At 36.0% G+C, this 23,318-nt stretch overlaps 1 protein-coding gene across 9 annotated transcripts in view; it reads left to right on the top strand.

Annotated features, from left to right (window-relative positions):
• BLTP1 (bridge-like lipid transfer protein family member 1) overlaps window positions 1-23,318 on the top strand; it is a 126,128-nt gene that overhangs the window by 81,976 nt on the left and 20,834 nt on the right. For 5 of the 9 annotated variants that reach the window (XM_069797988.1, XM_069798079.1, XM_069798246.1 and 2 more), the window contains 19 exons: window positions 404-610; window positions 764-1,002; window positions 1,612-1,856; window positions 3,248-3,353; window positions 6,856-6,953; window positions 7,235-7,420; window positions 8,345-8,513; window positions 9,015-9,226; window positions 11,307-11,505; window positions 12,080-12,139; window positions 13,581-13,807; window positions 14,312-14,512; window positions 14,718-14,848; window positions 16,350-16,473; window positions 17,474-17,583; window positions 19,070-19,160; window positions 19,716-19,778; window positions 21,427-21,671; window positions 22,263-22,478. In XM_069797988.1, coding sequence (XP_069654089.1) covers window positions 404-610; window positions 764-1,002; window positions 1,612-1,856; window positions 3,248-3,353; window positions 6,856-6,953; window positions 7,235-7,420; window positions 8,345-8,513; window positions 9,015-9,226; window positions 11,307-11,505; window positions 12,080-12,139; window positions 13,581-13,807; window positions 14,312-14,512; window positions 14,718-14,848; window positions 16,350-16,473; window positions 17,474-17,583; window positions 19,070-19,160; window positions 19,716-19,778; window positions 21,427-21,671; window positions 22,263-22,478 — 3,129 coding nt within the window. The remainder of the gene's footprint in view (window positions 1-403; window positions 611-763; window positions 1,003-1,611; window positions 1,857-3,247; window positions 3,354-6,855; window positions 6,954-7,234; window positions 7,421-8,344; window positions 8,514-9,014; window positions 9,227-11,306; window positions 11,506-12,079; window positions 12,140-13,580; window positions 13,808-14,311; window positions 14,513-14,717; window positions 14,849-16,349; window positions 16,474-17,473; window positions 17,584-19,069; window positions 19,161-19,715; window positions 19,779-21,426; window positions 21,672-22,262; window positions 22,479-23,318) is intronic. The other 4 variants (XM_069798329.1, XM_069798404.1, XM_069798165.1 and 1 more) reach the window with 4 other exon arrangements.

Raw genomic sequence — 23,318 nt, 5'->3', positions numbered from 1 at the left:
ATTTTAATAAGTCTTCGTATGAAAAGGATGATTCAAGATTATTCCTGAAAAGGAGTTGAAATGGAAGGCTCTTGTTTGTTTCCGTGTGTGAAAATTTGTTCTGTGTATATGCAGCCTAGTGTGTATAAACTCAAATGATCTTACATTATGCAAGAGTAACAGTTTAACAAGTATTTTTTGCCATGCATGTCTTGTAGTTCTCTTAAATGTAGTGTAGTTGTTTGTGGCATGTAGTGCATCTGTGTGTGTAAAGTGAAAGAAAAAGGAATGTGTATGTAGTTTATAAACAAAATCACTTATATGAATACTTTAAAATTCAGCTAACACTTAAAAACCCATTTTAACATAAAACTGTAACTGTTCTGAAAGACGTGCAAATAAATCCCGTTTCCTTTTCTGTTAGAACCGTCGTGAAATGCAGTATTGCCAAATCCCAGGCCTTGTATAGTGCCCAGAGAGGGTTGAAAACAAACAACGCTGCTGTGGTCAAAGTTGGAGCCATCAGCATCAACATTCCTCAGCACCCTGCCACGCTGCACAGCATGATGGTGCGCAGTTCTCACCAGCTCTCCAAGCAGATTTCGGATCTCATCAGGCAGCCATCAACTGCGTAAGTGCTGCTTGCGTGGCACTTCCGAATGCTGCTGGCTGGCCTCCGGTTATGGGCTTGTGCTACTTTGAATGTGATGTGGGAGAGTCAGGCTAGTCATATATCATGTTAGAATAACAAAAAGTATTTTCTGATCTTTGTCTTGGTAAATAGGCCCCAGCCGACCAAAGAAGATGTTGCGACTCCTTTGCCCTCTGAAAAGACTCCAACAAGTATTAATCAAACACCTGTTGAAACAAATGAATTTCCACAGCTGCCAGAAGGCTTAGAAAAGAAGCCTATAGTTCTTAAATTCAGTGCCATGATAGATGGTATAGCTATTGGAGCAGCACTCTTGCCCTCTCTAAAGGCGGAATATAAGATGGGAAGAATGAGGAGTCATGGAATGACAGGTAAGAGTTCTCTGAAACTTTAAAAACACTGTGGCTTTTAGTTTGGCCTTGCTAGAAGGATCCAAGACGACTCAATATTTCTGTTGAATTCTAGCTAGAGCTTTGAATCTGTTGCTTGTTGGCTTATGTTTTTGAATGTGGACTTCAATCAGATTAGGCCATATAGAGAATTTACACTGTTGTTGTTACACACAATTGCCAGAGGCAGAATACAAGAGCAGATGAAGACATGTATACATTCATATATAGCTTCCTCCCAGGAAGCTTCCCTCTGACGGCTCAAACCAGTTTATGATCCTTGATTAATTAATTTCTGATTTGTAAGGCTACTTGAGAATACTCTTATAGGGCCTCAGTACAGATGAGGTGGTTTGTATGACTCCTTTCTCCATCTAATTACAGTGAAGTCTTCATTTTCTTTAAAAATAAAGAAAACCTGGAATCACGTGGGTGGATATTTATAGCTCTAGAGGTCTGTGCACTTCAATAACATTTTAAAGATTTTTTTTCTTTTTAATTCCAAAAGTGTTATTAAATTTAAGGATAAATGAAAGATTTTTTTTTTTTTTGCTAGTTCATACCTTTTCTTTCCCTGTCTTCCTTTTACAGGTGCCCAAACTAGATTTAATTTTGAGCTTCCAAGTCACAGATTGCGCTTCACTTCGAAAGTCTCTGCCACTGATATGTCAACCATTCCTCCTTCGGCAAGTCTCAACCTTCCTCCTGTCACTATGTCAGGCAAATATATCATGGAAGAACATGATACTTATTCAGACCAAATTTGGAGCATAGATGAACTACCTGCTAAGCAAGGCTATTATCTACAGGGGAACTACTTGCGTTGTGTGGCTGAAGTAGGTGTTGAAGTCATCTCTGATAACTTGTTGAGTTATTTCCATTCTGTTACATTTCTGTATGTGCATCTTCATATTATTTTAATAATCTGCCTACTCCAGAACTCTCAGGTTTACAGGTTGATCTAAATATAGCATTATTAATTGTGTGACACTGAAATAGAAATTTCTCAGTCCTTAGTTTGATGAGCAGCCAATTTATTAAGCATTCAAGACCACTATATTGGAGGATCTTGAATATGTTATTTCATGCAAATAAATAAGGAAGATATGTTTAGAAACTTTTTTTTGGAATGACAATATTTCTCTTCAGTGAAGTAGACAAAAGTATATTATGCTGATGATTCAAGTAAAGTGCAATTTTAAACTGAAAGCTTATGCTAACACATCAGATAATGTCATATATTGCAAAAAGAAGTACTGAAAAAATTGAAAACTATTTTATTGTTTTATAACTTTTAATTTTTCATGATTAGACAGCTCCATATGTAGAAGCTATATATAAACTTAGTCAATGATATAAAATTTTCTGTTCGACACAGAGTTTTCTACTCAGAAGTTCTATTTGTGTACCAATTTCCACAGTTACTTTTCACAAAGAGAAAAGTCATGCTGCTTAAAAGAAACCTACCTTGTGGGGAAAAGCATGGCTTTTCTGCTAACTGTGTTTCTTCAGTCAGAAAAGTAGTGTAGTGTATTTGTAATTGAGACTTCTGATGTTTGCATCTTTATGGGAGAAGTTTAATTAGGTGCTGCTTTTTGTTAAACCCATTTGAGAAAGACCTTAATGTCTTGGAATTTGTTCAGCGTGTAAAACAAAAGGGAGGGGCTGCTTAGCAAAGGCAAAAGCCAAGTCCAAGTAGTTTTAGAAAATACCTGTATTTTAATTTTATTTAAAAAATCTTAATGGCAAATCTAAACAATCTCAGGCAGACTCAGTTCCTTAGGAATATTCTTTAAGATTAGATCAGACACATAATAAGTTTACCATTGAAGATATCAGTAAACTTGTTCATCTATAGTAACTAGAATAACGCACTTTTAGAGATTGACAGCTCATTTCTATTTTGTTCTGATAATGATTTACTATCTGGAATTAAGTAGCATTTTGCATACTTCCATGAACCTTAATCAAGTCCTGCATTTTATTGTCTAAGCTAAACTTAAGCAGGAGAATAAATTTTTTTATATAATAGTATATGTCCTGCAGTTTGCTGATAGGCATTCACAGTAGAAAAATTGCGAGACCAAACTATTTAATGACTTTTTTTTTGCCAATAACAATATAATTGGACTTGAAAAGATGCCTGAAAACTAAAAATGCATTGTTTTGAAAACATAGGTATGGTAACTGTTTTAAAGTTTTGTTTTAAAATTTTGTATTTCTGCAGGTTGGTTCCTTCGAACATAATCTCACAACTGATCTTTTAAATCATTTAGTATTTGTGCAAAAAGTGTTCATGAAGGAAGTAAATGAAGTCATACAGAAGGTTTCAGGTAAGCAGAACACTTAAACCCAACCGTAAGTAAGATCCTTAAACCTTGTTTGATGGCAACATTACATAGTTCTCGGGATCAGCTATTTATTTCACAGACGCTATCGTTTCACATCTAGCACTCCAAGCAGCAGCAAGAAGCAAGCACCAGAGCTGGAGTTTCAAGTAATAACAGAGGCTCTGGAAATTTTTGTAGCTCTGTCAGAAACAAGGCGTTACTGGGAGGCAGGATAGTTTGTCTTTCTGGGCACTAGCCTGTGTGTCCATCTGCGATGTGACCTTGGCTGAGTTACCTTCTGTATTCACTTTGTTCGCCTGTAAAACGCAGCTCATGATACTGCATTTTGTAAAATAATGTCAGCATATTCTTTTAAAGGAAAACAGCTGTGTCTGGAGAAAATAGAGTCAGTATTGGTATTAGTGTTTCCCAATTCCTAGCTCTTTGATTCTTTGCAGATAAGATGTTTCAGAACTGTATGAAAAAGGCATTTGGCTATTCATTATATTGTTTTGTGTATCATGCTGTGTACTGCAGAAATGACAGTTTTGTTTCTGTCATTTAGGCTGGCTTCTGTTCTGAAAAAATTTTCAGAAGAAAAACAGTGTTTTCATTAAAAACCCTATTAGAGAACAGTTGCAAAATCACTCAGTGCTGTCTCTTTTGCAATATGCGATGAAAATAGCATACTGAATTGTGCACTCATCTGTTTGATTAGACAGCCAAAGTTACAAAACTTTTATTTTCTTACATAAAAACCTCTGCCTATCTGACTGAATCACAGTTTGTGCAGCATTCAGAAATAGATCACTCACTTTCTAGTTCTTACTGTTAGAGTCTTGTTCTGTGTTCAAGAGCTGAAAGCAAACCAAAAAGCTGATAACTTGTGCCATGCAATGATATTTCACTCAGCAAACAAGTTCTATCACCTTATGCACTGGAAAGAATAGTACAAAATGATACAATTGTTTCTGATATGTGACTACTCTGAGCGGAAATGTAAGGACTGGATGCTTTGTTTGACACAGTTATTGTTTGGTAGTTTAAAAAAAAAATACAGGAATGTACTTTACTGTGGATGTTACATGACGGATGAGGAGATGAAGAGAAAAGCAAATAAGTAAAGAACTGTAGAAGTGTTTTGTTGTTCTTTAGGTCAAAATAAGAATTGGCAGATGGTGATAAACATTAATTAAAAACAGAAAAAGCAATAATTAATAAGAATTATTGTCTGTCTATTAAGAAATAATAATACAAAAGTAAGAAAGAAAGTAAAATAACCAGAGGAAATAAAAGGAATATGAATTTTATTAGTAATATTTTCAGAGGAAGAAGGACATATATTTGAGAGAGAATGTTACAGGATGACAAATATGAATAAATATTCCAAAGCAGGTGAAATTTCAAGTAATTTAATTTTAACACTTTTTGAGTTATACTAAAAGGCTATTATAGAAGTATAGCTAATTTTTAGTGGAAAGATTCATTAATAGTTGGAAACATTATGAGGAAGGATAAACTAGTGGTAACTAAGTGAAAGGAGTGTCTGTGTGTGCATCTACACACTCCTTTCATATACCTCTGTGTGTGTGTATATATATTCACGCATACAAATGTACATAAAAGAAACATGCAGGTCCAGATGACGTGCCCTCAAGCGAGTTAGAAGATGCAGTGGAGAAAATAGAAAATGTCAGAATCCCTGAAGGATGAGAAGAAACAAATTTTAAACACCCTGATGTTTGTTCCAGGCAAAATATGTCAGCATTTGGTAGTAAGAAAACATTTAGGGAAAGAATAAACCTTCAACAGCTGTCATTATGCTATTAGAACAATTTTTATAGAGGAGCATAAAGTGGTAAAAAGGGAAACGTATATTAGATTTCTTTTACAACACTTCTCAGTCTCTAGAGTTTGATCTCTCATCTGTTTTTATGTGAGGAATTTATTACCGTTGCTGGTTCTTTGTTTTTCCAGACTATAAATTTGTATTGCAACTAGCAGCCTGATGGTTTTTGAAATGTGACTGCTACCTTCCATATTGTGGTAATTCAGCAGGAACATGGTCAGGTGCCAGCAATCCATGTATCTGGGTGCTGAATGCAGAACAATGGGGACAGAAGGCAGCCTCTGTCCTGGCTTGCAGCAAAGTAATTTATACGGCTTGAAAATGCCAATTAATGTAATATACTAAAGTGTTTTTTCTAATTAAGGTTTCTGTTGCACTAAAATATTGATTGCATATTATCCTTATATAAAAACTGGGTAAGTACCAGTTACTTAAGGTGAAGTTGCACAGATTAAAAGCTAGTTAATGAACAGAACAGTTCATGGTAATTCTATCTGCAAGTTGAGGGCAGTGTTGATTTAAAGACAGCCGGTGTCCACTTTCAAACTCCTATCACTTTTTGCACTGGTTTATGTAAAGATTCAAACCCAACTTCTACTGTAGTTTCATTGAAGAAAATTGTGCTCCCTTAAGTGAGAGGATAGATGGAGAACTTTTATTTAAAAGTAATATCTCTTTTATTTCTTTTTTTAACTGGCAAATGCTTTACAAACTTCATGAAGAAATGTCATTGCAAAAATAGTCTCTAATATGTGTGTGGAGAATATATGAAAGATGAGTTAATTCTCTTGCTCAGAACCCTTAGGTTGCTGTTGTAGTTTTACATGATCCTACTTAAGAATACTGGGGGGGGGGGGGGGGAACAACAGAAAAAGGAGGAGGAGGTGGTTATTAAGACTATTTGGAGAAGAAAAATGTCCGGATACAAAACAGAGTGATAAAAATTTACTGATGTTCGTTGGCTGTTTTTTTTTTAATCAATGATTTAACTGCCTGTTCTTAACCACCAAATAACTGTAATTAGAAGAATTGGCATGTATGGACAGAATTAATGGCTTGGCCTTTTCCAGCAGCAAGCCCTTCCTATAAACTAAGATTGAATATAGATCAAATCTCAAGGAGAATTTAAACCAGGATTGCTCTTTCAGGTTAGGCCTGTGGGGATATGTAATTTAGGATTAAATGTGCCAGGATGAGGAAGTAAACACAAAAATAAAATAACCACAGAACAGTCTTTCCCCTTGCCATTGAAAAATACTGGTATAACTGCAATTCCTCTTTTCATGCAATTTGCACAGTATTCGGTCAAGTGTTTAATTTTTATTGTCATATAATTAGGAGATACATTGGTGTAGGAGACAGTATCTTTTTGAAAACTAGGTGTTACTCCTTACAGGCTTTGAGCCTTCCTATGGAAAGTTTCCCAGGAGGGAGGAACATGACTCTCTGCCTCGATTCTTAGTAGAGAGCTATTAACTATATGTAACAAGCTGAATCTGCACTGATGTCTTCCATCTTCAAACTACATTTGTTTTTATAAATCTTCAACTAGTCACTGTTTAAATGAGGCTAAATTCACTGTCACCTTTTTTATATCTGTTTGTTTTAAATGTTTTCTTTGTTAAAACTCTGAATGTATATATTTAATGTGTGCAGGAGGGGAGCAGCCAATACCTCTTTGGAATGAACATGATGGCACAACTGATGGAGAAAAACCAAAAATTCTTCTTTATTCATTGAGCCTACAGTTTAAGGTAATCTTATGATGACAAAATAGTGGTCATAGATGCTATTAATGGCTTTTGGGTTTTTACCTCAAAGGTCATTGATCAGGAATACTCTGCATGAAGAAATAGACCTTGAGTTTGGTTACTGTAATCTTTTAAAATCGCTTAGTGGCATTCCATTGTGGAAAACGACTACATCCTCTTTTTTGCTGCACAGTGAAGAGGGTTTTTTGGTGTTGTCCCCCCCACCTTTCTCTTTACGTCTCTGAACCAGATCCTAATAACTTTGTACCTTCCTTATTCATTAGGGAATTCAAGTGACAGCTACAACTCCCTCAATGCGAGCTGTGAGGTTTGAAACTGGATTGATAGAACTTGAACTCTCAAACAGACTGCAAACCAAAGCAATGCCTGGCAGTAGCAGCTACCTCAAACTGTTTGGGAAATGCCAGGTGGATTTAAATCTGGCACTAGGACAGATTGTTAAACATCAGGTTAGTGCTCAACATCTTTGCATGTAGTGTTCTTAACAGTGTGTGATTTAAAAATACATAACCAATCCAAAAGGTTGTCTTACACTGCTGCGTTTTTTTTCTGATCTAGCTGTGGAGTGGGGTGTAAAGTGTAGGGGAGGCTGGGGAGGTTGTTGGGGTTTTGAGTGGGTTTTTTTGGTTGGTTGGGGTTTTTTCAGCTTGTTTTCTTTCTCTCTTAAAAGTTCAAGCATTCTGCAGCACACAAACTGGAGATGACTTTTCAGAACAATTAGCAAATCTTCATTATGAAGGCCAATGTACATGCATAAAAGATGGAACGAGTCAAGTATAGGCTTTTTTTTTAATGCTATTAGTATCTGAGAACTTATTAGCCCTTTGAAACAGTAATGGCCTTGCTACTGGGTGAAATAGAAAATTTTCGTTGATATTGCTATTGTTTTTAGGTTATATGAATGAAATAACAAGATCAGACATGATCCAAACTTGACTAGCCCTACATTTTGACCTAGTTTGTATTAGTTTGACAGCTGTATCTCTTGGATTCTTAAACCCACTGTTACCTGGAATCACTAAATCTATGATATGACAATATTTTGTGACACCTGGAAACAAACAAATACAAGTCTTAGAACCTGTAAATGTACTGTCACAATAGAGAAGCTGGATAAATAAATAGTTATTTTAGTTAATGTTTTATGATAAATAAGGAAAAAAACACTGTGATCAGAATTTAATGTAAGAAAATTAAATATCCTCAAAGGAGCTTTGGCTAGAAGAGAAAAAGGGGAAAGGAGACATATTTACTTCTTGTTGTAATTCTACATTTTGTCAAAAGCAGTAATTTGATTATTTTTCTCTGTCCCTGAACTCTTCTTTGCTGCAAAAACCCCTCACCCTTCCCATTTTTTTTTTGAACATTTTAAGGTTTATGAAGAAGCTGGCTCAGACTTTCATCAAGTTGCCTATTTCAAGACAAGAATTGGATTAAGAAATGCCCTCCGAGAAGAAATCAGTGGCTCATCAGATAGAGAAGCTGTGCTCATTACTTTGAACAGACCAATTGTTTTTGCTCAGCCTGTGGCCTTTGATAGAGGTATTGAAGAGACAATTGTCTTCATACTGAGGAAGTTATATATTTTTTTTCAGAGAGGCTTGATTGTTTCAAGTTTAGTATATTTCATGTTAATCAAAATGTTAGGTAGCTGAGAAATTTAGGAGATCTACTGCATGCCAAGAGGTTAACAATTCCCAACATCAAAAATGCCATTTGCTGAGGTTATTAATTTTCAGGTGGTTTGGAGGAAGTTGCTTTTGTAAGTCTTCACAAATGAATAATACTGAGAACTGCATTTCTTTCTGTATTTTAATGTGTGAACTTTGATGCTAAATGATCGGCTTTGTCCATCTTGTCCTTTGCAGCATGAGCCTCTTCACTACATCCTAAATATGTGTGTGTGTCCATTGTTGCACATTCACTGTCTTAAAGTAATGGAGAAACCATAACAATGAAAAAAATGAACTTTATTGAGTGAATGTGCTTTTTGGTTTTTGTATGTGTTGATTTCATTTGAGCATTTCTGGTTTCTTCATAAAGCTGTGCTATTTTGGCTGAACTACAAGGCTGCATATGATAACTGGAATGAACAGAGAATGGCTTTACATAAAGATATTCATATGGCCACAAAAGAAGTAGTAGATATGCTACCTGGAATCCAACAAACATCTGCACAGGCTTTTGGGACCCTCTTTCTTCAGCTGACAGTCAATGACTTAGGAATTTGCCTGCCCATCACAAACACACCTCAGGTAATCAAAATGTCTGGAGCAACATGACTACTGATAGTCTGTTGAAATATCCATTTGTATGTGGTACATGGCTTTTATGTTCATAAATGTAATTTTCATCACACCAATGCAAAAGTCATAGGATGCTAATAATTGCACTAAGTGACATTGCTTGTAATGGAAATGGTGCTCTCATTTAGAGAAGAGCTAGGTTATGCATGTTTCAATTAGTGTGCATGTTTTGGGGAAACACTACATATGAGCTCAGCGTTTTGGAAAGTCCTTGGAAATGTTTCAAGTGGAACATATTTTCATGAAAGCTTCCATCACAAACTCCAAGTAATCCTTTATTTTTCATATAATTATAGATAGAAAAAGAAAAATTCTCAAAACTGTTGGCTTTGACGTGATGTTCTGATGCTTTTGTTTGCTTAATTAAAACAAGGAATGAGAGTATGAATAACTATTTGAGATATATAGATATATGCTTTTCAAACAGTCACTTTTATTTAGGTACTCAGGTTAAAGAAAGATACTTAAAATACAGTCATGGACAAAAAGTATATCATTGTAGTACAAGGTAAGTCTAATACGTTACACAGGATGATGTATTCTTTAATGTGCTGTTAACTAGTTTCTGTATTAAAGTAATGTCTACACAGTGCATTGTGCAGTGTGTTAATGCAACTTGTTCTGTAAGGGAACGTACGCTGCATTATGTTTCTGGAATACTTTCGAGTCTTAAGTTTAATGATGAATGGCTCAGTAGTGCATTTCCAGGGTAATGCTTTGTGGTCCATGCAGCTCCTCCTTCCCTGGCTGTGCAGTTTGCTGAGTTTCTTGACAACCAATGCAGCATGATCCAACACATTCCCCAATTTGACATTTAGCTCTGCCTGTTGATTCTTTCTTCAGATAGATAGGAAAGTACCTAAATCAGTGGGCCTAGCTTTCTTGAAAATCTCTGTGTTTATTCTCAGTTAAGAAACAACTCTGTGCAGACCTGTATTCCCTCTGTTCTTCCTCTGTTAGAAATGACTGCAGTTATGCTTGTCTCTTCATTTATAAGGTGAAGGTGTGATCTGTACCTCTTAAGTATAAAATTGAAAATAATTACATTGCCAGCTGACAGCAGTTTAAAAAACTCCACGAAGCAGTGGAGCATTGTTAGGATGGATAATGTTAGATGCCTTTGAGAGAAAACCTTGGATTCAGAGACTGTTCTGATGTTGAACTGGGAGTATTCTTAATGGGGATTAATTCCAGAACAGGAATGAATCATTTTAACGATGGAGAAGGAAGTAGTCATAATACATAGAAATGTAATGGAATAATGAGGGCAATAACCTAGGAGTCACAATGACATAACATTTTGATTGTGAATCTTCTGTCTGGCAGCTATGGACAAAGCAGATGGCATTTAATGTTCTTATGTGTTACAAATGATAGTAAATTATGAAAAATACATTCTGGCTTATGAAGTCTTAAGCTGTATATAGAATAGCATGTTTACAATACTTAAGCTGGATCAAAAGAAGTCTAGCTTTATAAAAGGGAATATGTGAGCTTTTTTGCAGATAAACAAAATTACAGCCCTTCATATGTGAAGGGCTGGAAAATAATCAGTCAGTCTGTGTATTTAAGACTGCATAACTGTAGATATCAAAATAAGCACAAAAACCCATGTAAAAATTAAAGCTACTTTTTGTCATTGTTCAATCAACTCGTCTGCAACCCTTCTTGGCGAAAAGAATCTATCCTGGGCTTCTGCTCTGTGGTCATGGGGCCATATGGTTCATAGCCCTTGATCATCTAGTCCTTGATCAAACATGGATTTTTCTTTCCTTTTCCAGATGAGCTTGACTACCGGTACCCTAATATATTTACAATGTAGGTGTTGTATGTAGAAAACAACAATGCAAGACATTGTACGGACAGATGCAAGGCTTTTGAAACTTTCTGCAGAGAAGGAAAAATACAAGGAGATAAGAGAAGGGGATCTGTTTTCTAATAGGGAAAGATAAACAGCATTTAATGCATGTACAATATCACTTTGACATTGCAATGACCAGTAAATTCTCTTTGTGTTTTTGTTTTCCAGTCTAACCACACTGCAGATCTTGACACTGGCTCTGCTTTAGTCCTGACTATTGAAAGCACGTTAATCACTGCGTGCTCCTCAGAGTCTTTAGTTAGCAAAGGTCATTTTAAAAACTTCTGTATTCGCTTTGCTGATGGCTTTGAGACAAGTTGGGATGACTGGAAACCAGAAATAAGAGGAGATCTAGTCATGAATGCATGTAAGTGGTTGTGATTTCATGCTGGACAATAGTTTTTCAGATATAAATCCATTTTTACCCTTTTCCATGACTTTTAAAACTGTTGAACTTTCCCCAAAAAGATAAAGAAAAGACTTTAGCCTTTTGAAAGCAAAATAATATGGATCTAAAAGGTTGCATTCCTTTGTTATTTTCCTATATTAACTTTGTTGCTATATGTCTCATTGTAAACATTTAAGTTCTGTCTGAGAGGTGTTGGAAGAATTGGATGTGTTGCTTTTACATAATTTCATAAGATCCCAGTAAGTTTTTAATAGTTTAATGTAGATGATTTTCATTTACGTATAAGTATCTTTCATTATGGTGAAGGTTCTAGAATTTATATGGAATTTTAAGTCGATATAAACTTGGATGCTACCAAGTAGATTCACTTTACTAAATAAGAAAAGTCATTCAATGGGAATTAAAACTAAACCTCCTATCCAACACCACTCATGTTTTAATTGCGGAGGGCAAGAGACTGAGATGGAATTTGGAAGGGCTGGTCTAAAGCAACTTTGACTGTCTGCCTAATGAGTGTATATGCTTCATACAGGCGTTGTGCCAGATGGTACATATGAAGTATGTTCTAGGACAACAGGACAGGCTGCAGCAGGTAATATACACTTTTTTAATAAATCAAGTCCTTTATAAATAAAGCATTCATAAAACATGAAATTTAAATCCTTTAACTGTGTTGTAATTTAATTGGTGGTTTGGGTTTTTGTTTTGTTTAGTGTCTTGTTTTCCTGGTGAAACTCCTCAATGTTTTTATCTGCTCCATCTTTTCAAGCTATTCCATGTTTCAAGTCACATCGGCAACACTGGTTTTAGATTTTTACCTGCAGGAAAACACACGGTGTATATGTGTTTGTTCCTTGGTTGGAGAATAGTCCTTTATAACAGCAATGTTGTCCTACTGCTTCCTGTCCTCGAGACTGCTAAATCTTCCAGTCCTCCTAATGCTGAGACTTTGCATCGTAAGCTCCCATTCCTCCCTCACCTCTTCCAGAGACTGCCTCTATTCTTCCCAAACTCCCTCTCTTCCCAGTCTGTCCTACTGAGTTGTTTGGACATTCTCCAGAGGATTTAAAAATACCTGCCAATCTCTGTCTTTAAAGTGAAAGAGGGTAGATTTAGATATGATACAAGGAAGAAATTCTTCACTATGAGTGTGGTGAGGCACTGGGAAAGGTTGCCCAGAGAGGTTGTGGATGCCCCATCCCTGGAAGTGTTCAAGGCGAGGCTGGATGGGGCTTTGAGCAGCCTGGTCGAGGTCTTTAAGGTCCCTTCCAAGCCAAACCATTTTCTGATTCTATGATCATACCTGCTGCTTGCTGCTTCTCATCTTTTTGCCCAAACGTTGCATCTGTTGTGTCTACTGTCTCCATAGTTTTGCTCATTGTCACCTGCTTGCTTTTTGTGCTAAGACATAAAAATGAAACACATGCTGCAACTGTTAAAAATTTACCTCACATGGAATTGTGAATGGTGAAAAACAGGATGAATCTATTTAGAAGGAAGAACAGTATCTTGTGTAGTTCTGCTTAAAGCAAGTTCTGTACTTTGATGCTGAAATGTGGCACTCATTAGAAAAATCCTGGGAAGACAGGGTATTCAGCAGGCACATTACACATCCAGCATCATTATTCAAGACTTGAAACTGTAAGTAGGTCAACAATTTTACATGCAGATAGACATCCTTTAGGTTTCTTACTGTTAGAAATCCTGTTCTGGAATATTATACTTGGCTGCAATTGGAAGAGTGGAGGTTTGAGATGCTCTGTCCTGGTCATCAGCTTGGGTGAAGGGAATGTATTTTCATCAGGTTTGTCTGTGTACATCACTTGTTAAAGAAATACCAACTTCATAGCTGTGAAGTACTTCCAACAAGCATTTCAATTGTGGAATATGTTTTCCTCAGAGTGGGCAGAAAAGACAGTTCTTTGTAACTGATAAACACTGTCTTGGCTAACTAATACATAACTCAGTATGGGGGATTTTTTTAAGAGGAAAAACTGGTTGGTTTTTGTTTTGTTTTTTTTTTTTAAATACAGAAAGCAGTAGTGCTGGAACCTGGACACTGAATGTGTTATGGAAGATGTGTGGTATTGATGTCCACATGGATCCAAACATTGGCAAAAGATTGAATGCTTTAGGCAACACCCTCACAACGTTGACAGGAGAAGAAGATATTGATGATATTGCCGATCTCAACTCTGTAAACATAGCTGACCTTTCAGATGAGGATGAAGTTGACACTATGTCTCCCACTATACATGCAGTAAGTAAATCAAGCAGAATAAGTGCTACTAATTTGAAAAGGTGTGACAAAGTCTTCAGTCAAATGGAAAGATCTTAGTCTTGAGTCCAGCATGCTACTCCTTATAACTCATATAACTCTTGTTGCAAATCAAAAAAGTTTGTGTGTTAGTTTTCTAACTCTTTTTCAAAGGCAAGAAATCACAGATCATATTTCCACTGGTGTTATGTGGAAATACTGATCTCGATTTGAAAATATGGAGACACAATACCTAACTTAAGGTAACTGAATTGGAAAAGCTGTGGCTGTAGATAGGTTTTCTTAACAGGAGAGTAAGTTACTAACACGAGCAAATGAGAAAAAATTCTTTTTCAGTACTTCTACCCAATATGCTGCTGACCTTGCTTTTTGGTTTCACGCAAAAACATTTTAACAGACGTTCTTTAATGGCTCTCTTTAATGTCTCTTGCCTGCCAACAGTGAAAACTTTATCCCAGAACACTAATGTTCCTGTTTGTTGTTTAGAAATCAGGTGGAGGTTCATTATGTGGAGATGCACGCAAGCTAACATTTGGGCAGCGGATTGTAAATCACCTGCTGGGTTTGAGCCCCCCAAACCATCGACACTCTGTTCCTGTAGAATATCTATTGGGGTCAGCGAAGTGTGATTCTCTTCAGTCTAGCAGATCACATATCAAAGCAGGCAGATCCTGCTCATGGGGACATGTATGTAGTAGTTACAGTGTGTCTAACTGAATGATGGGGTTTGGATCACTGGAAAAAATCCAATCAGCTGCCTTTTGAGATGAAACTGATTCTTTTGCATGCACAAGCCCAAATTTTAAGGTGTGAAATTCACTTTGCCTGTTGTTAAATCATACTAATGTCCAATCTTAGATGAGGGCGTTAATTAAATGTTTATTTTAAATAGGAGATTGTTGATCATCGACGGCAGGGAGCTTCTAGTATCCAAACTGGAGAACAGCGAGGAAGAAAATTTGTGAAACGTTTAGTCGATATTAGAGAACTCAATGAGCAAGCTAAAGTTATTGATGACTTGAAGTAAGTTGGGTTTTGCTGTAACTCACACAAAGTTTGGGAATAACAAACTGCAGCTGTCTTGTTTCTTTTCTGTTCTTATCACATACCTTGTGGCATTGTGATGGTCAAGTGGAAATTGTTGTCTTTATTTAAAAATAAAAAATTGTCCTTTTGGATTCCATAAGAAAAAACTATATATGCAAGTATTCTCTCAAATTTCTCAAGTTCTTCCCCAAGTGTCAAATTAGTCTATATTTTTTTCTGGTTCTGCATTACAATGGCTGATTATAATCAATTTCCTATTGATTCAGAATCGTAATTTCATCTTGATTTTTTTATCATGATGATTACTTTAACAAAATATATTACTTTGTAACTGTAATAAGCTTAGTCTCATTCACTGGAAGAATAATAATAATATTTAAATCAACTATTTTTGCATCTTGTAGGTGATATTTTAAAATTAAATCTCTATGCTGCGCTTGAGAAAACCCTGAAGAAAGAATTATTTCAAATTTTGTAGATTTCATCTGAACTTCTGTGAATTTTATTAACAATTTTTCACAGTCATGGTCTGTTAGGCTTGCTGCTTTTGTGGGTTTTTTTTTGTTTGTTTGTTTGGTTTTTTTTAGCCTTGCCTAAGACAGACTTACTATAAATGGATCTGTCTGGGATGGGAATACAGAGCTTGGTAATTATGTGTTAAATAATGACAAGGAGACACGTTTTACTGCTTGTACTTGGAATAAAATTGCTGTCACCATTCAGAGGGCAATTGTATCTGAACTTTGGAGTTTAGGTTAAATGTTTCTTCTAATATGAGTTCAAGAATCAAAATTATATATTGTGCCTGCCTTTTCTCAGTTTGCGTGCTTCAGTAAACTGTGATTCTTTCAAAATAGCAGTTGCTTTACCGAGTTTTTAAAATTATTTAGCGGTGTGTTTTTTCTGCAGAAGGTAATCTGCTACAGAAGGCTGTCATTGGTGTGCCAGGGCTTTGGACTGTTACAGTGGGATGATTTTTCTTCATGCTGCTGGGGATTTGCAGATTTGCTCATTATACTTGTTTTTAATTAAACAGCTGTCATGTGATTTGAAAGTGTATAGGAGGTCCTTAATCTAGTTGTTACAGCTAGGGCTTTTTGAAACAAGAGAGTTGCTGCATAGCCATTCTTACTCTCCATCTTAGTTAGCATCACGGTAGCACTGCTGTTTGGGGGTCTCCTTGCACCCTAGTTTGTTCTACATCCTCTCTCTGCTTTGCTAAGTCACTTGGAGACAGAAACCTTGAAATCAAAGAGTCCTCTTAAGGACAAAATATTATGCCTGACAAAGTTGTAGCATGTAATAAGGATAAATTTTCTGCAGCTATATTTGGCACTAGTCATAAGTAACTACTGAAAAATAATGAGAAAAAGGGATAATTCCCAGGGAAAGTAGAACATAATCGCAACACAGATTTTGAAATGCTGAAAATAACGTCACCTATTTGTAAGATAACTCAACCATGATTTATCTGCAGAAAATTAGGTGCGAGTGAAGGAACTATAAATCAAGAAATTCAGCGCTATCAGCAGCTTGAGTCGGTGGCCGTGAATGATATCCGCCGGGACGTTCGTAAAAAGCTACGTAGATCCAGTATGAGGGTGAGCAGTATTAAGTAGCTTTAAAAATATGATAGCACTTGCGTTGCGTATGTTTTCTGCATGTTGATTAAAGGAAAGAAAATGTTAGTAATGGAAAAGGAAGGTTAAGAATATCAGATAGTTCAGCAACCCCGTTACCTTTAGGAGGGGGTGGGGAAAGGGTTTTCTCCCTTGTAATAATGGTGATAAGAAAATTGAAATTTCACAGATACTATAATGTAAATGGATTTATTTGCACACTAACAAGAAATAGTCAGAAAATGTCCTTTACTCCTCTTACCATATTTTAAAATGATTCCTTAGTGGACTGATGAATGCAGATGCAGAGGCAAGCATGTTAACTGCCTGGGCAAATGATAGATACCTATTGTATTCCACTGGGCATGTGTGCTTTCTATATGTGTGTTCTACATATAAATAAACAGTATATTTGCAGAATTAGGTGATGTAAAAATAAAAACAAGCTACTAGGCATAGACGCTAGAAGAAACTGGGCAAAAAACAAGCAGTGTTGCTGGTAATCCACAAATATATATGGCTTGTTGTTCCAGATCCTGCTAACAAACCTGGCAAAACATTATTTTCAGTGTGTCCTAGTGCATGAGCTCTAAGTATGATGCTTCATTAATAAGAAAAGATCTTTCAAATAGTAATCTGTTTGCAGTTTTTTCCCAGATGCTCTCATTTTAGCTCATGTTCTTCTGTTACTGTGGTGGTAGCTAGGAAGGATGTCTGTCAAAGTGGTCAGATTATTAGCTTTGGGTATACTTTTCTCCTAGCAACAGGACATTACCAATTCCAGCAAGTATGAAAAGTGAACATGTTTCCAGATTCAAGACGAAGATGCTGGCAAATGCTGATAAGAGATGTATTTTAGCTATTATGGAACAAAAAAAATCTTTTTACTTTACTGGCATACGTGTACAAAATAGTATTTTAGCTTGCCAGAGTTTTTATCTGCGTTCTCAGTTGTTGCATTTAAATATTATTTTTGTTTTAGGCTGCCTCCTTGAAAGACAAATGGGGTCTCAGCTACAAACCCAGCTACAGCCGATCTAAGAGTATTTCAGCATCAGGAAGACCACCTCTGAAGAGAATGGACAGAACAAGGTAAGCTTCTGGGAATTTGAGATCTGTGATAGCAACAACAGCATATGTAACAGAGGAAACACTGGACTTTGGCCATAAGAGTCCTTTTACTATAGGCAGTGGCTATATGTGGTGGAACTGGATAGGAGAAGGTCGTTCTGGAAGACAGGCATGTTCAAAAACGCAACTTTTCACCTTTTTTTGAAACAACTTTTTCGACAGACTTAGTAGCATGTCAAATGAGGAGAAGTTTCCACTTCTACAACAAATTAGGGTTTTCTACAGAATCCTGCTTTCAAGACATACTGAAGAAACGTATATAAGGAAAAATGGCATAGTGTAATCATTTTGATTTCTACACTTCATTTGCAGTCATCTGCCTTAAGGGCTGTTGTAATGAGAAGAAGAAAGGGAGATTATTTTTTTTTGTGAATGATGATTTTTTTAATCTCTTCACCTGTATAGTGTGTATTGATTTTGTTTCATCGTTTAATGGCTGCTGAACAAACTGTAGCTGTATAATGATGCCTCCTAGTAAAGCGTTTGCTTTGGTTTTAGAATACATGTGTTTGAGTCTATTGCTCCTGTAGATCCAGCTGAAGCATTCGAAGTTTGGAATTAAAAATGTGCTGCATTATTATGTATTAAATATAAAAGATTTGAAAATTAAAAAGGTGGAGAGGAGTGTTTGGACTTTTTTCTATGAGAATAGAAATTCTTAATAGAAATTTGCTTCAGATTTGAATAGTTCTGTAGAAGTGAATGGAAATTTATAAATAATCCAGATGTGAAAATATCAGACAGCAGATATTCCAGCATAAGGACAGCTTTATAAGTACGCCAGAGAGAATTTTTCAAGACCCTTGGAAAGGAATCTTTCTTCTGAATTAATTAGCATTCTTGATAATTAAAGCAGAGCAAGTGTCGAAGGCATGAAGGTTCTAGTTCAAGATCTGTCAGATGAAAACCACCTTCATTTTACCTTTTCACAAGGTTATTTGAAGAGAACCAGAAACTGTATGGAAAAGATAATGGGGCTTTTCTGTTGCTCTATAAGAAACACTAAGTTCTGAAAAACTTAATGAGTACTGTGGTTGTGAAAGAAAAGTAGTATGCATATACTATAAGGCCAAATAATTCATTTCAGTTGCATCAGAGAATACATAATCTGCCAACTTGCATTATGTCCCATGTGGTAGATCATTAATTTCTATATTCTATAATTTCTGCTTGTTGGCTCAGGATTCAGAAACTTGCATAGAGAAATAAGCAGTGGTTGGCTAGCGATAGACTGCTGGACAAGTATGTGTAGCTTCTTTCTCTTTCCTTCTCCCCCTCCTTTTTGCTTTTCATGTACCTTAAATGCTTCAATTATGATTTTATACTTTCTTCCATAACAAAATCGTAAGTACTGACTTGCCTTATATTTGCGTAGTTAAATGTTTATATGACCATAAAATCCTGTAGTAAGACTCAACAAGCTGTTGTGTTTTGTTTTTACTTACAGCTCTCGACTAGGAGACAGTGAAGACCTCCCAGATATCCGTGTAGATGCTGCATCTCCCGGGCCAAGAGTAACTTTCAACATACAGGATTCTGTAAGAATTACTTTATATGCCATATAATTATATTTCCTGTGCCATTTGGTCACCAGTTCACGAGATAGGTATACCTAGGCAGACCTGAATTGCTTGTATGGTTTTGCGTGTCTATTTCTGTTAGTATGTGACTCAAATTATGGATGTTTTTTTGGAAGATAGATTTGTTTTGATAGAAGACAGAGGTGTTTTGGTTTCTTAACACAGAAATTAATTGAATCATTAGAGAAAATATTTGAAAATGGTACTTTTTTTTTTTTGTTAGGCTGATGCAGTAGTAATACAATTGGTTTGGAATTTTTATCTTAAGTGTGCAAAAAATCATCTAGTATTTTTTGTGTTTGAATATGTTTAGAGTTTTGGAAATGGGTATTAATTACTTAGCTGTAGCCCTACAGGTATAGCCTTCTGTGTGCTTGAAATGGATTGTTGAATCTTCAGTTTTGCTTGTTGCTACATTTTCTCATTTTTAAAATGTTCCTATTATGTTGGTTTTGCATGGCTGAGATTATTGTAATTGTTTTAATTTATATATTTTTTTCACTTCTAATTAAGTTGAATAAAACAGCTTTGGGGATTGCACAACAATCCAGCTGTCCAGGGGAAGGGTATTTTCAGGTATTTCTGAGAAGAAACAAATATTCTTTGCCAGCAAACTAATTTATCTCACAGGGAGCTGCTTTTCAATGTTTCATCTCTTTTGCACTCCGCTAAACAGAATGTATACCGAATTTGAAAACATTTAAATTTAAATATGTAAGCAGAACGTTATTGATTGTTGATGAACTTTCTAGAGTGTTTCTACACCCTTATGTAGACCTAGAACTTGCTAGTTTCTGTAAAATGAATTATTGGAAATTTTTTTGTATATTTATGAAGACTGATCAAGGCTGATGTAGAGAGACCTAAGTCTGGCCTTGAAATGTGCTTTAGAAGAGGATTTCAGTGTGTGTGCCTTCGTCCGTTGCATTGTGTTCCAAGACTGCGGGCATCAATGCCAGTACAAAATAATTGCTAGGTGGGATGACATCTTCTCACGCTTTTATTTTTTGCAATTAGTGTATTTAATGTTGAATAAGATATTCTCAAATAGTAGTGAGTAGGGAATGTGCCAAAACTTCATACCCAGAGAACAAATGGTGGAGTTTAACTGCTTTAAAAAACATGTTTAGGGAAAATAGTAAAAAAATTCTTAAAAAAAAAACCCAAACCAAAACCAAAAGAACCCAAAACAAATCCACAAAAGCAAAACCAAACCAGACAAACAAGAAACCAAACTCAGGATATAGTAACGTACTTCCTCTCCCTTCCAACTCACCTCATGCTCCCAGGAAATAAATTCCTATTTCTGAGAGAGAGGTGGAAATGAAACGTAGGAATGTGCTTTACACATTTAAATACGTTCACATTTAAAAGCTATCTTACCTGTTGTTGTTGTTGTTGTTGTTGTTCTATATTAGCCCAGTTAGCTTAAGTTTTGTTGGCATAGCAAAATACTACTAAACGCTTAGAGGTATCGAATGTTGAATATTAAAAAAAGAAAAAAATCTTACTGACATTATAATGCTAGTTCCTCAGCAGAGCTCTAATTTGAATTTGCAGACAACAACTGTGTAGCTCTATAGTAACACTGTGTAGGTAGTGCTGGTATTAAACTAACACTTCTAGATAGTTTTCACAGGGTGTTTTAAGAAGTTAATGTTAAAAAATTGCTTGTGTGGTGATTGTGGCATGCTTTATGTGAGAAACAGGAGGCCTGTTTTGGAAATTTGGCCTGAAGTTCGTTTCGTGTTAAAGCATGTGTGCCCAAGAGCGCAGCCCAGAACTGCAAACCGGTGCCGTACATTCTGTGTTAGCATTCTGCATGTACGCCTCACTAACGTTCCTGGGTGCTTCACCCCTCGACAAGGTTCATGATGATTTTTGCTGCCTTTTATTCTTTTCTTTCAAAATATTTCTTAAATTTAAATCAAATGTTTCCATTCCTTCTGAGCATGTGAGTTGGTCAGAGTATGATACGTATTTAGCTAACAGATTGAGCTCAATCCCTAGCCAATGGCAAACGCCTCCCCACCAAGCTTTCATTTCTTTCTTTTTCGTAATCTGCCTTGCAATTTCTACACCTGCTGTATCTGTATTATGAGGAACTTGGGAATCAGAGTTTCTCATAGCACTCTTGCTTTTTTATTTCCAGAGCTATCTAATGCATTCTCGATGGAAATGATATCTGTGGAAATTTAATATCTTTTTGTCTTTTTATAATCAGTTTCCAGAGGAGACAGAAATGGACCTTTTGTCTGTAACTATTGATGGTCCCTCCCATTACTCATCTACTAGTGAAGGCTCATGCTCAGTATTTGGTTCACCCAAAACTCCAGTAGTCTTCTCACCCGGCATTCCCTTCCAGCCTGAAGAAGGACGCCGGGATGACAGCTTATCATCAAGCAGTGAGGACTCTGAGAAGGAGGATGACCATGAAAGAGAGAGGACGTATTTTTATAGGAAACCACCGTAAGTAACGCTCCTAAGGAAGAACACAGAAATTAAGAAAATACAATTGAAATATTGACTTTAAAGCTACAAAATCTGTTACTGATGAAGGCAGAGGTGTCTGTGAGGGAAGGAGGAATTCTGATCTGAAAAGGAGGCAACTGTTAGAAATTTCAGGGCTTGGAGCAGAACAAAAGAACTTGGAAAGTGAGGTTTTTGAGGCATGGGGCAGGTTTTAGTGGGACCAGATGACAGATTTGTCAAACACAGCATAACTTTTAGTTTTATCCAGTGATTATACCTCCACAAAGCGCGTGTAATAATGTAAACATTTACAAATATGAAAATTATTGTATATATCTTTTCGTTCCTCTTCTTGATTGAGAATTTAAGAAAGGGTAAGTTCTTTGTAGTACCCTGTTCTAAGAAAGGGTACTTAGTAATGTGTTAATGGAAGATGGATCACTGTATTGCTGTGTATCAGATAAGGCCTTTTCCAGAACAGTTCTTAAAAGATTAAATACTGAGTGTGGACATAGTCTAAGAATGCCTCCTACTGTCTGTTCAGGTAAATGTCATGCTAATATCTAATCCACAATTGTGCCTGCGCAGGAGTACCTCTCGCAAGAAAGCAACAGGCTTCGCTGCTGTCCACCAACTGTTCACTGAGCGCTGGCCAACAACACCTACCAACAGAAGTATGACTGGCACAACCACAGAGAGAAATATTGACTTCGAACTCGATATCAGGGTTGAAATTGATTGTGGAAAATGTGTACTGCACCCTACAATGCTTCAGCAAGAACATGATGACATTAGTTTACGAAGGTAAGAAACGTGTTCCATAGTCACCTTATGAAGAACAGGGTAAGAGTATTTTATTCTGCTTTAGCTGTTAAGTCTGTCTGATATTTCCATCACTTATTGCACATATGGTTATAACTTAAGTAATGATTCTTAAGCACTGAGCTGTTTGAAAAGCATAGAAAATGTATGCATTAGTTACCATCACTTTATTCATAGTAATTATCGCTACTTTATAGCATCACCCTAAGTTGCAATTGTTATGGCCAAATATGGCATGGGCAGTTGCATTTGTTGACCAAGAATCAGTATATGCCTCTCTCCTGTTTTTATTTTTTAAATCATGCTTTATCTTTCATAAACAAAATGTTAGGCTTTCAAAGCACTTGGATTTTTTTTTTTTTTTTGTCAGCTTCCAAAGAAGTAACTTTACAACTTAGTAAATCCACATAACGGTTTGACTAATAGTGGGGCTGCTAGTGTATTTTCTCATGATCTCTGAGGGCTCCCATTATTTTCTGAGTGTATTATGTATCTTTCTTAATGAAATGCTTTTTTTTTTTAATTATCCGAGGCAAAATGAGTGCTTTACATCTGATCTTAATGAGGTTTTATCTCATTCTCAGTCTTTAAATTCTCCTTTTTTCACATGTATGTGATTGGGGATCTAATGGCAGCTTTACACTACTTTTTAAAAATGCAATATGTTATTAATATGTGGTGAATTTTAAGAAACTTATTTGTCAACAAAAATAATTTTTTAGTAGTATAGTGTAAGAAAATGAGATTTACTTGTTTTAACTCTAATAGTTAGAAACAGGAACAAATGAGAAATACTTTTTCTTACTGAGAGGTACACATAGG

This window comes from Haliaeetus albicilla, chromosome 1, assembly GCF_947461875.1.
Source record: "Haliaeetus albicilla chromosome 1, bHalAlb1.1, whole genome shotgun sequence".
Classification (NCBI taxonomy): Eukaryota; Metazoa; Chordata; class Aves; order Accipitriformes; family Accipitridae; genus Haliaeetus; species Haliaeetus albicilla.
This window is presented reverse-complemented; position numbering and strand designations above follow the sequence as displayed.